The sequence below is a fragment of the Notechis scutatus genome, chromosome 3 (assembly GCF_049901735.1).
Source record: "Notechis scutatus isolate UNSWTSFEM ecotype Mainland chromosome 3, rNotScu1.2, whole genome shotgun sequence".
Taxonomy (NCBI): domain Eukaryota; kingdom Metazoa; phylum Chordata; class Lepidosauria; order Squamata; family Elapidae; genus Notechis; species Notechis scutatus.
The window spans coordinates 138,844,452-138,858,457 of NC_142011.1; the positions used below are offsets into that span (position 1 = coordinate 138,844,452).

Below are 14,006 nucleotides of genomic sequence, written 5' to 3' on the forward strand. Positions count from 1 at the left end.
TTGAAATGTAATTTCTTGTTGTCCAATGCATATCTATAGGTATGTTCCATGGTATTTACTTCCACATACATGCAGAGAACCCAACTGCACAAATCATTTTATGAACCCAAGAACATCTATCAATTCAGTTAATTACTGCTTAAGTACCAATCAACACTGATGTAAAAAGTAGTAAGAATAAAAGGCTAGATAAAGTAAGAATTCTACATTTGCTATATCCACAACAAAGAGGATGTCTGCTAAGTGGAATAAATTTTACGTTTTAAAAATTCATTCATATATTATGGCAGAGACTTAGCAAGCTTTTTAATAACAACCACAGCTCCCCAAACAACTGGGAAGGGACTCAATTCTACACAAGCTACCCCATGGCTGAAGTACCACCTATGAATTTAATATGTGTAGGAAAGATCTTCATGGATATATGGATACAAGGATATGACTTGTTTGGAGGCTCTGTTTGTATGCGTAAATGAAGCACGAATAGTAGTTTTCACTCATGTAAAATACACAGACAATAGGACCAACACACATTGCTCTGGAGCCACCTCAGTATACAATGATTTTTGACTCAATACCTCTACAGCTAATCCTTGACTTACAACCATTTGTTTAGCAACTATATGAAGTTACAATAACACTGAAAAAAGTGACTGACAACCGATTGTCGCATCTACAACCGTTGCAGCGTTGATCAAAATTTGGGCTTGGCAACTGGCATGTATTTACAACGGTTGTAGTGCCTTGGGTTCATGCGACCACCATTGGTGATGTCCCCAGCCAGCTTCTGACAAGCAAAGTCAATGGGGGAAAATGGAATCACTTAACAACCTCAGGAGTCACACAACAACTGCAGTGAGCAAGGCAACCCTGACAAAGAAAGGTTGTAAAATCAAGTGTAATTCACTTAACAACTGCCTTACTTAGCAAAGAAATTCTACTCCCAAGTGTGATCATAAGTCAAGTACTACTTATACTGATGTGCTCCCACAAATCCGGACTCTGAATTTTTTTCCTTATTGTTAAATATACACGGGCACACACATATACTGCTTACATGGGATTTATTCCAACATGCATCATAGGGTCAGAAAAGGTTAACTTAGTTCTTCTTTCTGAATTTCACTGGCTATGAATCTCTATTCACTCCTTCTCTGTCATCACTCTGATCTTACCACCTCCATTTTTCACACCTCAATTCTCAGGAGCAGATTGAAGCAAGTTTCTGTTTGTCTTCACAACTCATGCCTTGAATCGCCAAGGAAATAATGAGCCAGCCAGTCCTCCGACTAATCTACATTTATTTATAGGTTCTGTACATTTCACTGATGATTTCCAAAACCTGAGCAGTTGCTATTGGGGCAGGTAGATGAATGCAAAGAGAGTAAGGCATGATTCCTCTGCTGCACTTTAAACTCCTATGCAATCTTGGTACAAGTACTCCCCGATTTACGACCGTAATTAAGTCCAAAATTTCTATAGTTAAGTGAACAATTTTTAAGTGAATTTTGCCCCCGTTTATGACCATCTTTGCTACAGTTGTTAAATGAATCGCTGAAGTTGTTTAGTTAGTAACACAGTTGTTAAGTGAATCTGGCTTCCCCGTTGACTTTGCTTGTCAGAAGGTCGCAAAAAGAGACCACATGACCTCGGGACACTGCAACTGCAATTGCTTATTGTACCCTATGACTATTCTTAAGTGTTGTACCTGATGATTCTTGACTCTTGACAAATGTATCTTTTCTTGTATGTATACTGAGAACATTTGCACCAAGACAAATTCCTTGTGTGTCCAATCACACTTGTCCAATAAAAGAATTCTAATTCTAATTTTAAACTGTCATAAATATGAACCATTTGCCAAGCGCTTGAATTTGGATTACGTGACCGTGTGGATGCTACCAAGTCATAAGTCACTTTTTTCAGTGCCGTTAATTTCGAACGGTCACTAAATGAACAGTTGTAAGTTGAGGATGACCTGTATCTTGGCAAGATACCACAATAGTTGAACCTCTGTAAGGGAATGAGTTTCAGCAAAGTGAAATTCTTCGGGTATGGTTTGAGATGCACCAGGCCTGAATTAAAATAAATGGACTCAGTTAAGAAAGAGAGACAACAACATGAGGTCAATATATGCAAGTTAAGTTTAGGAGCAGTAGAAAGCCCACACACGAGGCTGTAACCCAGTGACTGTGAGTTTTTTTTTTTAATGAATTGGCAAGTATTGTTTTAAAATGTTATGGATTGGGGGTTGGATGTTATTTTTTATTGTTTTCATGTTATGACTGTTGCTGTGAACCGTCCAGAGTTAAAGCACGTAACATGGGTAGCTATACACATCTCTTAAATAAATAAGCATAAATAAGGAGGTCTCTCTTTAAAGTATTTATTTCATAGTTAACACCAGCATAATTCTGGTTAGTACTCAAAGGATTTTGCCCAAACTAATCACTGTCCAGGGTGGGGTGGGAATGGGGGTTTACAGGTAATCCTGATCAACTTCTCCAGCGGCTTGTCTGTGGTCTCAGACAGGACCAGAGACCCCTCGTTTCTTCTGCAAGCCACACAGAACTCCAGCCAGCTGCAAAGATTGGAGGGGAAGGCGACAAGCAGCTTTCTTAAATACACACACACTTTCCCACCCCCCATCATCCCAATAACTCAGCTGAGTGACAGCAGCTCCATGTTGCGTGCGACTGAGTTCAGCTGGCGCTGTGTGGTCTGGGTGTGTGGTCTCCAGCTTGGCCGAGAGGCTGCTAACAGGGTGGATGAGAGAGAGCAACACTGTTTACTTTAATTTATTTCGGATGCCGGAACTGTGCCCAGGGTTTCTCCTGAGCTTGATTCCACAGTTAGTGGCAGCAATCCTTCACAGCTGCAGCACAGTCAAAAAATATGCCCTGAACTTCTTGATCAAGTGCTTTTATAGCATCTGCTTCAAGTCCAGACTGCTAATCCCCTGTGACTCAAAAATCTTAATGGCACTGCTGAGTGCTGTGATTATTTTGGTTTTCCTATGTCAAAATAGGCTCCCTCTATATCCTGGATGATGAACTTGGGGGCAGGGGATTATTTAAAGGGGAAATTAAGACATTCGCTTTATGGGAATTATACATATTTGTTACAGTGTTTAAGATTTTAAATATCTCCTTTGGAGCCAAAGACATTTCAATTTAGATGCTATCTCTTTTTGGATCACATAATGGAACAAGGGTTGTATTAGAGCACGATATTAAATTGGGTGACCTCAAATCCTTATTCTTTTTTTACCAATTTTTCCGTTTTTGTGGTCATGTATTCAACTTCCATAAATTGGTTCATGAGATCTTGATTGTTTCTTTGAACTCAAATGTTAGGAAAAAATTGTAGTAATATACAATTGTGTTATATTTTATAATATATTTGGGGAATCTATTATATTATTATTGATAATATTCTTGAGAACTGATTAGAAATTAGAAGGATTGCACTGTTAAAAAAGGTACTGAAATAAACACGTCAGTCATTTGCAGCTACTACCTTGACACAAATGTAGCTTATAAGAAGATAAATTAATTCCAATCATGTCTTTTCCTGTACTATAATTTACCTCGTACTTTATCTTTTCATTTCAAGTAGCTTAGGGCCATATAGAGGGTTTAAGTGAAATTTAAGATTCATCACCAATTCTTGTTCAAAATGACAACTTTCCTTATTTTTTAAACAAACATGCAACTTCATAAAATTATTTGGAAATCAATCATTGTTTAGCTTATTCATTCCAAGCTTCTGCTGGGCAACCTGTAGAAATAACTTTATTATGCAACAAGATTTATAATATTCATAACATCAGGGAAAGCTGTTATGAATCTGGCTCTACAATTCTTTAGAGGGATTAAAATTAGATTTTTCAGATAACTAGAATTGCAGACTACCTTAATTTACAACAATTGGTTTAATGGCCATTCAAAGTTACAACAGCACTGAAAAAAGTAACTTACAAGCAGTCCTTGGACTTATGACCATCATAGCATCCCCAGAGTCACATGATCAAATTTTGAATGCTTGGCATGTATTTATGATGGTTGCAGTGTCCTGGAATCATGTGACCGTCATTTTCAACCTTCCCAGCCAGGTACTGACAAAGTCAATGGGAGAGACTGGATTTGCTTAACAACCAAGGTTTCACTTAAACAACTGCAGGATTAGAATGTTTTCCCTTTTAGGGAATTTAATGCATGTAATTTTTAATTCATTTTCTTTGAAAATTCCAGAACATTATATGTTCTCTTCAGGTTTGCATCTGATTTTTGGTAGCATGATCTTGGAGGCCTGGGAAGTGTGCCCATACATAGACTTAGATTACTATGTCTTGTTTTTGTCTCCTAACAGAGGACTATTAATGCCTGGCCATTAATTATTAATTGGATGAGTTAAGGAAATTACCTAATTTTAATTTTAATTAATTAATTTCATACAAAAGCATCTTCTTTTACCCCATTTTCTTCATCTCTATAAAATACTTTTAATCTAGCTTTTTGGAATTCAATTACTAAGCAAACCTATGTAGGAAAGAAAGCTGCAACCTGGGTGGCATTGCTAGGAATTTCTGCTGGAAATATCCAAGTTCCTGTTACAAGTCTCTGCTTCCTGCACAGTTAAGGAAAGGGTACACTGATGATAGAAGCAGCAAAAAAGAAACTTTGTGATGCAGGGGAGAGGACAAGACAATCAAAATGAGCAGACATAATCAACGGGTATAAGAAATTCACTGCAGGCAAAAAGCTTGTGGCAGCTTTTGACACCACAAATAATTATAGGCGGGGGGGGGGAATCAAAATCTATATGAAGACTTTTGCAGACAAAGGTTGTCCAAGCTTTTCATGTTTATTTTTTAAAAATACCAATCCTGTTAGCTTATCTGTTTCAAACAGTGGTCAAACAAAAAACCTTAATGCTTTAAGTCTGCTTCATGCTCATCATTCCAGTGAGGATTTTTTCAAGTGTTCTGCAATAAGCATGAAAACAGTTAATTAGAGATAGACTTTGTGAAGCTCAACATTTTTATTACATGTATCCATATCATAATGGAAAGACATACAGTGTGCCAATTTTTAAAATCCTCTAAAGTGTACTGCTATTAGCTCTAATGTTATTATGTAGTTCCATCTTAATTCCACCGATTATCTGTCCTAAATACTTTGCCACCACAGAGCATGAAAAAAGAATGGAGTGAATAACACACACACACACATACATATGTTTTTTCTTCTTGTTATTTATTTTAACCCACCAGATTTGTAGTCTTATATTTGTTTTATGGTACTATAACTTCATTCCAAATGTTCGAATAATCTTCAGTTGGGCACCTGTTTTGATGTAATTAATGTCTACAGTGTATTGTATTGCTGTATTTTATTATTCTCAGTAACATTCCTTGCTTTATAGATATCAGAAATATATAGATGTTTTCTTGTAATATTGTTCCATTCTTTTCTTATACATAGGTCTTCTACTAATTTTAAACACAAATTTTGTTGAAGCATTTTTCAATCAGCACATGTCTGAAAAATGTATCACTTTCCTACCCAAACTATCAATTCAATGTCAAATATCTGAGTAATTTAACTTTAGTTGAATTCTATTTTACTGTGTAAAATCCTTTATTATTCTGTGCATCTATTTTCATAATGCCATTTTTAAAAAGAAGCATTAAGATATTTGCCAAGCAAATCAAATGGGGATGTCTTGCGTGAGATTTCTGAACTCTTCTTGAACTCTTCTTCTAATTCGGAAAAAGCAGCTGAGGGAATGAACAGCACTTCACCATCACCACCATTAATTAACAATCTAAAAGTTCATCTATTGCTAAATATTGTTTACAGGCCACTCTTCTGGTAATTCAGTACTAACTGCTCTCATCAGCATACAAAATGATGACTAATGAATTATCCTCCCAGAGATCCAAATTCCAATTTAAGATAAATTTATTGTCATTGTGCTCAGGAACCTGAGAACAACGAAATAAGGTGCTCTTTCGCAACATACAACTAAACAACACCAAAAGATGTATACAAATAACAATATAAAACAAATTAAAGCAAATAACAATTTAAAAACTGTACAACCAGGATATATGTGTTAAGACCACCAGATTCATAACTCTGCATTTAACCTGATCACAGCACTTGGATAAAAGCTATGTTGAAATCTACTTGTCTTGGCTTTCAGCACTCTATATCATCTTCCTGATGGTAGGATCTCAAACATCGGGTGGCCTGGATGCTGGACTCAATACACAGCCCTGAGGAGTGCCAGTATTGAGGATCTTCGCAGAAGAGATATGTCCATTCATCATAAACCTTTGTGAACGATGTGATAAAAAGTTTAGAATCCACCAACATATGGAGTCCGGTAGCTTCAGATCTTTAAGCTTAGACATCAGTCTGTGGGGTAATATTGTGTTGAAAGCAGAAGTAAAATCAACAAATAATATTCTGACATACGCCTTTTTTTCTCCAAGTGAGATAGAGCAGTATGAAGAACAATATTGACAGCATCCTCAGTAGATCTGTTTGTTCTATAGGCAAACTGATAATTGTCAAAGGTAACAGGAAGGCAAGAAATAATATATTTCCGAACTAACTGCTCGAAGCACTTCATTATCACAGAAGTCAATGCTACCGGCCTGAAGTCATTTAAAACATTTGCAGGTGACTTCTTAGGTACTGGAACAATAATAGAAGCCTTTAGACAAGTTGGAACAAGAGACTGTAGCAAAGAACGATTGAAAATCTCAGTCCACACCCCGCTAACTGATCTGCACATTCTTTACTACACAACCAGGAATGTTATCAGGTCCTGCAGCTTTTCTAGAGTTTACCGCTTTCATTATATACCTAACATCATGCTCCTTCACAACAAGAGGAGCACAATGCTCGGTCCACAATGGTAGTGGTGATGGTAACTCCACTTCCAGTTGGTTCATCTCAAACCGGGCATAAAAGGTGTTTAATTCCTCTACCAACTCATGTTCTCCACCCATACTAGCCTTTTGTGCTTTAAAATTAGTTAACTGCTGAATCCCCTGCCAAGCTTGTCTCAGGTTATTATTAGATAACCAGTCTTCTATCTTTCCCTGTATGCAGCCTTGGCTTGTTTAATACCATGCTTCAAATTTGCTCTAGCCACACTATACAGTGAGGCATCTCCAGACTTAAATGCCTTATTTCTCTTGTACAAAAGGGACCTAACAGTGCCAGTCATCCATGGTTTTTGGTTTGGGTAGGATCGAATACACTTGTTCGTCGTAACAGTATCAATGCAATGGGTCATATATCCCAAAACTGCAGCTTTATCCTAAATTATCCTAAATCATGGAACTTTGAGCAAGTCATCCTCTGTCATCCAAATGTATCTCATTGGATTGTGTTAGACATACAGCACAGCTACAAAGAGGAATATTACGTATGCAGCCTCAAGCACTTTGAACATAGGATGTAAGTTTAAGCGCTACATTTATAGTCCTTTAAAAAAAAAAACACCTGCCAAAATCAATGTGCACTTTTTCCACCTCATTTTTTCCAGTCTGTTTTTCGGAAGCATAGAGCAACATCATGTGTGATTTTTTTTTTTTTTTTTTAACTACATGGAAAATTTCTATGGAGATGCTCAGTCATCCAGATCATGGTTATCCTAAAGGTGCTTTTTCAAGGGGCAACTGGATTTTCTTGGTTTTTTTTGAAGACGTTTCACTTCTCATACAAGAAGGTTCTTCAACTCAGAGCTGAAGAAGCTTCTTGGATGAGAAGTGAAACGTCTTCAAAGGAAAACAAGAAAATCCAGTTGCCTGTTGAGACAACCATGACCTGAATGACTTGAGAATCTCCTTAGATCAGAGGTCTCCAAACTTTCAGCATAGCTGGCTGAGGAATTCTGGAAGTTGAAGTCCACAAGTTATAAGGTTGCCAAGTTTGGAGACCTCTCTGCCTTAGATCTTTGGCTGTACGGAATTGAAGAAGCTTCTTGGATGAAAAACAAAACAGCTTCAAAGAAAAACAAGAAAGTCCAGTTGCCTCTGAAAAAGCACCTTTGGCACATAGAAAATTCTTTTGTATTTTATGTTTTACTCTTTAAATGGTAATAAAGAAAAAAAAATAGCATCCATTTTGGTCCTCTGGATTATGATTAACGAACTGACAGCTTTCTGAAATAAAATACTACGATTCCACCCACCTCCCCTCACAAACAGCAACTCCCGCCTTTTCTTACCCCCCTCCCTCTCTTCCTTTCGCCCTCTCCGTCCCTAACTAGAGGAATAGGAACGTCCCCTCACTTTCCCGCCTCCTTCTGCCAGGCCACTGGCTGGAAGTCACCGAGTGACAGCTCGGCCTCAGCCAACCACAGCACTCCCCTTTGAGTCTCGTCACGTGCGCTCTCCTGGTTTACGCGCAGGCTTCGCCGTCTTTGGCTGTCACGTGCCTTTCCTGCGCCGCTCGGCGGATTGGGCCAATCGGAAGTCTCCGCCCCTTCCGAACGCTGGGGGCGGGCGGTGGGGGGGAGTCAGGCTGCCTCCTTCGCTAACCGGTAGGTCGGCTTAGGTGGGAATGCGGGGCGGGGGAGGCAGGGGAGGCGGGTGGCGTGAAGGGAGAGGCTGGGATTGTGTGGCGGTGTTGTGTGGCGTTGCCGTTGTCTTTTTTTTTTTTTTTTTAATGGTGAGCCTCTTGTCAGCGAAGCGAGAATGGGCGTCGACTGAGCCTTATTTTGCCTTAAACGACGCGGAGGGTGCCTTATTTTGCTTTTAAAAGGAGGCAAGGAACGCTTTTGCACCTACCGTAGTAAACGATGAGCAGGCTTGGCGCCTCCAAAGTCTATTGCCAGCTCCTGGGACTCAGAGTTATCTTAGATAGAAGCAGGAATCGTCTTCATAAATCCTGCTTTAAATCTCACGGAATCAAGTTAAACCTGTCAACAAGCACTCCACCCCTTGGTTTGGTGATCTTGAGAGGGTTTGACAGGAAGCAACTGAAGGGGCTTTACATATTATACCTGATCTCTGTCCATTTTTTTTTTTTATGGTGGCAGGCGGTTTTGCAGATAATCTTTATGGTTTAGGGTCAGAAGATTATTCGGTCCTAGTTTTATGTTTAAATGAAGCTACCAGCGATCTTAATAGTCTATATAGGAGCGCTGGAGAAGTTGTGACCTTTCAGATATTGTTTGGATTACAACTACAGTCATCTCCAAATAGTAATTTGGTCTCGTGGGAGTTGGAGGCCAACATTTCAAGGGTATTGTTCTGAAATTACAATATCTCCTGTTGGGAGTGAACAGACCATAGAATAAAGGTGTGTTTTTAAAATCTAAATACATATAATTATGGTGGGTAAAAAATGTCCCATTGATTTGTAGGAATCAGTGCATCTATATCAAGTTAACTTTCATGAAAAAAACAAACCCAATTCACAGAGAACTGGTACCATCTGTATCACCAAATATAATCTGGAATAAAAATCTTATGATTGGGCTTTTGTTAAAAATTGCATTTATTTATCGTTATAATATCAAAATTTTATTAATCTTATAATACCTATGGGTTTTCTGGTTTAGTGACTAAACTGTAATTTTACATGTACCATTGATATTTTAATTTTCTTTTATCGTCTGATCCATCAAGGGTTATCAGATTGCACCAAGGTAGAAATGCAACAAATAAATAATTGCAATTTAACAAGCTATAACAATTGAGTATTCTATGTTTATTATAAAGATGGTTTATAAATGTATGTTTTTGCTAATTAGTTTGTGGAACATTTGCATCTTTTGACCAAAGAAGAAAGGCAACTATGTCTCATACACGTAAGCCCCCTCTTGTGACGGGCATTTCTCCTAATGAAGGCATTGCATGGACTAAGGTCACAATTCGAGGAGAAAACCTAGGAACGGGACCAACAGATCTGATAGGTAAGTTTTTACTTTTGTGGAGATTCATTTTGTGTACCAGGAGGGCACAACTGCTCATCTTGTCTTTGGATTATCAGAGTATGCACATAGGGAGTTGGCTTTGAAGACCACTATGAAGTTATGACTGATCCAGAATACAATACTGTCAGTAGTTATGGGCATGTCCCAATAACACATATTACACTTTTTCGTCAAGTATTCCAGTGGGCTTCAAGGTGCAATACAAGATGCTGATAGTCATCTAAAAAGCTGTATATAACAACCATGGATGTAGGCCTTGGTATTTGCAGAACTAGCCTTCTCTGACTACTTCTGTCCATCCTTTAAGATTGGATATTTGTCAGTGTAATATGGATCCCATCAATAAAAAGATATTATACAATTATAATATAGAATAGAATAAAATAGAATAGAATAATATTATAGAATACAATTGTGTTCGTCTGTGAGTCAGGCTTTCACATCCGTTTCTCACAGAATCTGACACACACAATACAGAAGCCTGATGATGGCAGATGAGATTCTGCCGAAACGTCTCTACAACTTTAAAAGCACAACTATAACGATGTGGGAAAATACCTGAACAAAGCTGAATACCATACATATAGATACACACTTGTTAAATACTTAAGAATATATATATATATATATATATATATATATATATATATATATATATATATATATATATACACACACACACACACACACACACACACACACATACATACATATACATACATACATACATACATACATATATATACATATTGCTCAAAAAAATAAAGGGAACACTTAAACAACACAATGTAACTCCAAGTCAATCACACTTCTGTGAAATCAAACTGTCCACTTAGGTAGCAACACTGATAGACAATCAATTTCACATGCTGTTGTGCAAATGGAATAGGTGGAAAGCATAGGCAGTTAGCAAGACATCCCCAATAAAGAAGTGGTTCTGCAGGTGGTGACCACAGACCACTTCTCAGTTCCTATGCTTTCTGGCTGATGGTTTGGTAACTTTTGAATGCTGGCGGTGCTTTCACTCTAGTGGTAGCATGAGACGGAGTCTACAACCCACACAAGTGGCTCAGGTAGTGCAGCTCATCCAGGATGGCATATCAATGCGAGCTGTGGCAAGAAGGTTTGCTGTGTCTGTCAGCGTAGTGTCCAGAGCATGGAGGCGCTACCAGGAGACAGGCCAGTACATCAGGAGACGTGGAGGAGGCCGTAGGAGGGCAACAACCCAGCATCAGGACCACTACCTCCGCCTTTGTGCAAGGAGGGACAGGAGGAGCACTGCCAGAGCCCTGCAAAATGATCTCCAGAGGGCCACAAATGTGCATGTGGCTGCTCAAACAGTCAGAAACAGACGCCATGAGGGTGGTATGAGGGCCCGACGTCCACAGGTAGGGGTTGTGCTTACAGCCCAACACCGTGCAGGACGCTTGGCATTTGCAAGAGAACACCAAGATTGGCAAATTTGCCACTGGCGCCCTGTACTCCTCACAGATGAAAGCAGGTTCACACTGAGCACATGTGACAGACATGACAGGGTCTGGAGACGCCGTAGAGAACGTTCTGCTGCCTGTAACATCAATGCCTTCATCTTGCAGGAACTGCTGACACACTCCAGCCACATGAGGTCTAGCATTGTCTTGCATTAGGAGGAACCCAGGGCCAACCGCACCAGCATATGGTCTCACCAGGGGTCTGAGGATCTCATCTCGGTATCTAATGGCAGTCAGGCTACCTCTGGCGAGCACATGGAGGGCTATGCGGCCCCCTAAAGAAATGCCACCACACACCATTACTGACCAACTGCCAAACCGGTCATGCTGGAGGATGTTGCAGGCAACAGAACTTTCTCCACGGCATCAAACGGGGCAGCAGTTAAGCTTCCCTTTGCTGCCTGATTTGTTTCCAGAAACAGAATGGAGCCCAGCAGAGAAGCAAAGCAATGGATTCACTTTAAAAGTGTTGCCTATGAGCTGATTCTTCCTCTTCTTCCACTCACTGACATAATCTGTACTTTCAGATTTATTTACATGTTATAGATCCAACATCAGGGTGTTGTATATCCAATGACAGGATAGCATCCTGTCTTGGAATCTGTTAATCCCAAAACAAAATCTCTGAATTCTAATGATAGGGTTAAGAAGGCAGTTAACAGCATAAAAAAACCCAGCAGATATTATGGTATTAACTGTAGAACCATTTATATATAGGCAAGTTAGGGAGGGAAAGTTCTTGGGTGCTCTCTGTGAAGGGAGGGAATGGTTTTTAGGGTTTTTTTGTGTGTGTAAAAGGAGAAACAGTCTGATCTGTTGATTGTTTTGGAATTAGACTTTGCACAGATCAAACTACTTGCCGTTACAGGTAGTCATCTACTTACAACCATTAATTTAGTGACTGTTCAAAGTTACAATGATACTGGAAAAAAATGACTTATCATTTTTCTCAACCGTTACAGCAACCCAAAGGTCATGTGATCAAAATCCAGGTGCTTGGCAACTGGAATATAGCACATAGACCCTGTCCCAGGGTCATGTGATCATCATTTGTAACCTTCTCAGTTGGCTTCTGACAAGCAGAGTCAATGCAGGAAGCCAGGTTTGCTTAATAATTACATGATTCACTTAGCAATAGCAGTGATTCGCTTCACAATTATGGCAAAAAGACACTTTTGACTTTTAAGCGTTTATATTGTGTCTTTAACTTCATTTTCAGTAGTGGGTAAAGCTGAGCATATCTAGTTTTTATATGTAGAATATCCCTTAAGATTCATTTAAGCTGTATGTTAAAAGTGTATTTATAAACATAATTAATATGAGTAGCATTTGTAAATAAAAGCATTTCAAATATACTGGAGATAATGGCATTTTTAAAGTTCTCCTAAACAAATTTTGCTTTTCTGTTTTCTCTGAATCTTCATTAACCAAGGCTTGACAATCTGTGGACACAATTGCCTTCTCACTGCGGAATGGATGTCTGCCAGCAAAATTGTGTGTCGAGTAGGTCAAGCTAAGAATGACAAAGGGGACATTATCGTAACTACAAAGTCAGGAGGGAAAGGGACTTCTACTGTTTCTTTTAAACTTCTGAAGCCTGAAAAAATAGGTGTGTATATATCCATACGTGTATATAATTTTTCTAACACTTAATATGTTAAGCTTTTAAAAATTAACTATTGATGAGATCTGGATGTATGGTTAATTCAATAAATTCTGGGGATATAAACCTTTGCAGGTTTCTTGTTTGAAGTTCCCTGAATGAATATTTTGGAGTTAAACTCAAGATTATGTAAAGTACTGCTTTACCACATTGTTTGAAGTCTTCTCTGAGAAAAAGGTTTATGTTCAACATGAAGTTTTTCTTAGTTATCGATCATGATTTAATTAAGATCTTTTTGAGAGGCCAGGAGATTGCCTGCCTGTTCTCAGGCTAACATCATAATCCCCAGATTTACGAACAATCGATTTTGGTAAATTCAGATGAGAGTTCCAAATAATAGTGATATGATGACACAACTTAATTTTACCTTTGCTCCTGTATCCTATTTGTTATCCTATCTTGAATATTTGGTTCAATTTGTGATATTAAACAATAGAAACAGGAGAGAACATGCAAGTTTTTTTTACCAGTGAGTTAGCTTTTTTCCTTTTACATTTGTGTTATAGTGGCAAAAAAACAACCCCAAATTAAATATCTGTAGAGATTCTCAGTCATCCAGGTCATAGTGGTCCCAAAAGTGCTTGAGACTGGGCAGAGTTTATTGTTATAAGAATGTGTGCTTGTTTTATCTAGGTATCCTAGATCAGTCTGCTGTCTGGGTGGATGAAATCAACTATTATGACATGCGTACGGACAGAAACAAAGGGGTGCCCCCTTTGTCTTTACGGCCTGCTAATCCTCTTGGCATTGAGATAAACAAGTAAGTACTCAACACATGTATATTCCTAGCAATTTTTAGAATCTGGGATTTGAGGAAAGTAACATAGATAGGGAATTTGGTTTAATCATGAAAAACATTTCTTCAATTTCCTGTTTGGTAAAAGATGAAG

The 14,006-nt window shown here is 38.5% G+C and overlaps 1 protein-coding gene across 2 annotated transcripts in view; it reads left to right on the forward strand.

Moving 5' to 3' along the window:
• Positions 1–8,478: 8,478 nt before the first annotated feature.
• Positions 8,479–14,006, forward strand: part of EXOC2 (exocyst complex component 2) — an 84,590-nt gene continuing 79,062 nt past the window's right edge. Inside the window, exons 1-4 of one of the 2 annotated variants that reach the window (XM_026676617.2) lie at positions 8,479–8,565; positions 9,781–9,942; positions 12,886–13,062; positions 13,750–13,876. In XM_026676617.2, coding sequence (XP_026532402.1) covers positions 9,825–9,942; positions 12,886–13,062; positions 13,750–13,876 — 422 coding nt within the window. In that variant the 5' untranslated portion in view covers positions 8,479–8,565; positions 9,781–9,824. The other variant, XM_026676618.2, reaches the window with a different exon arrangement.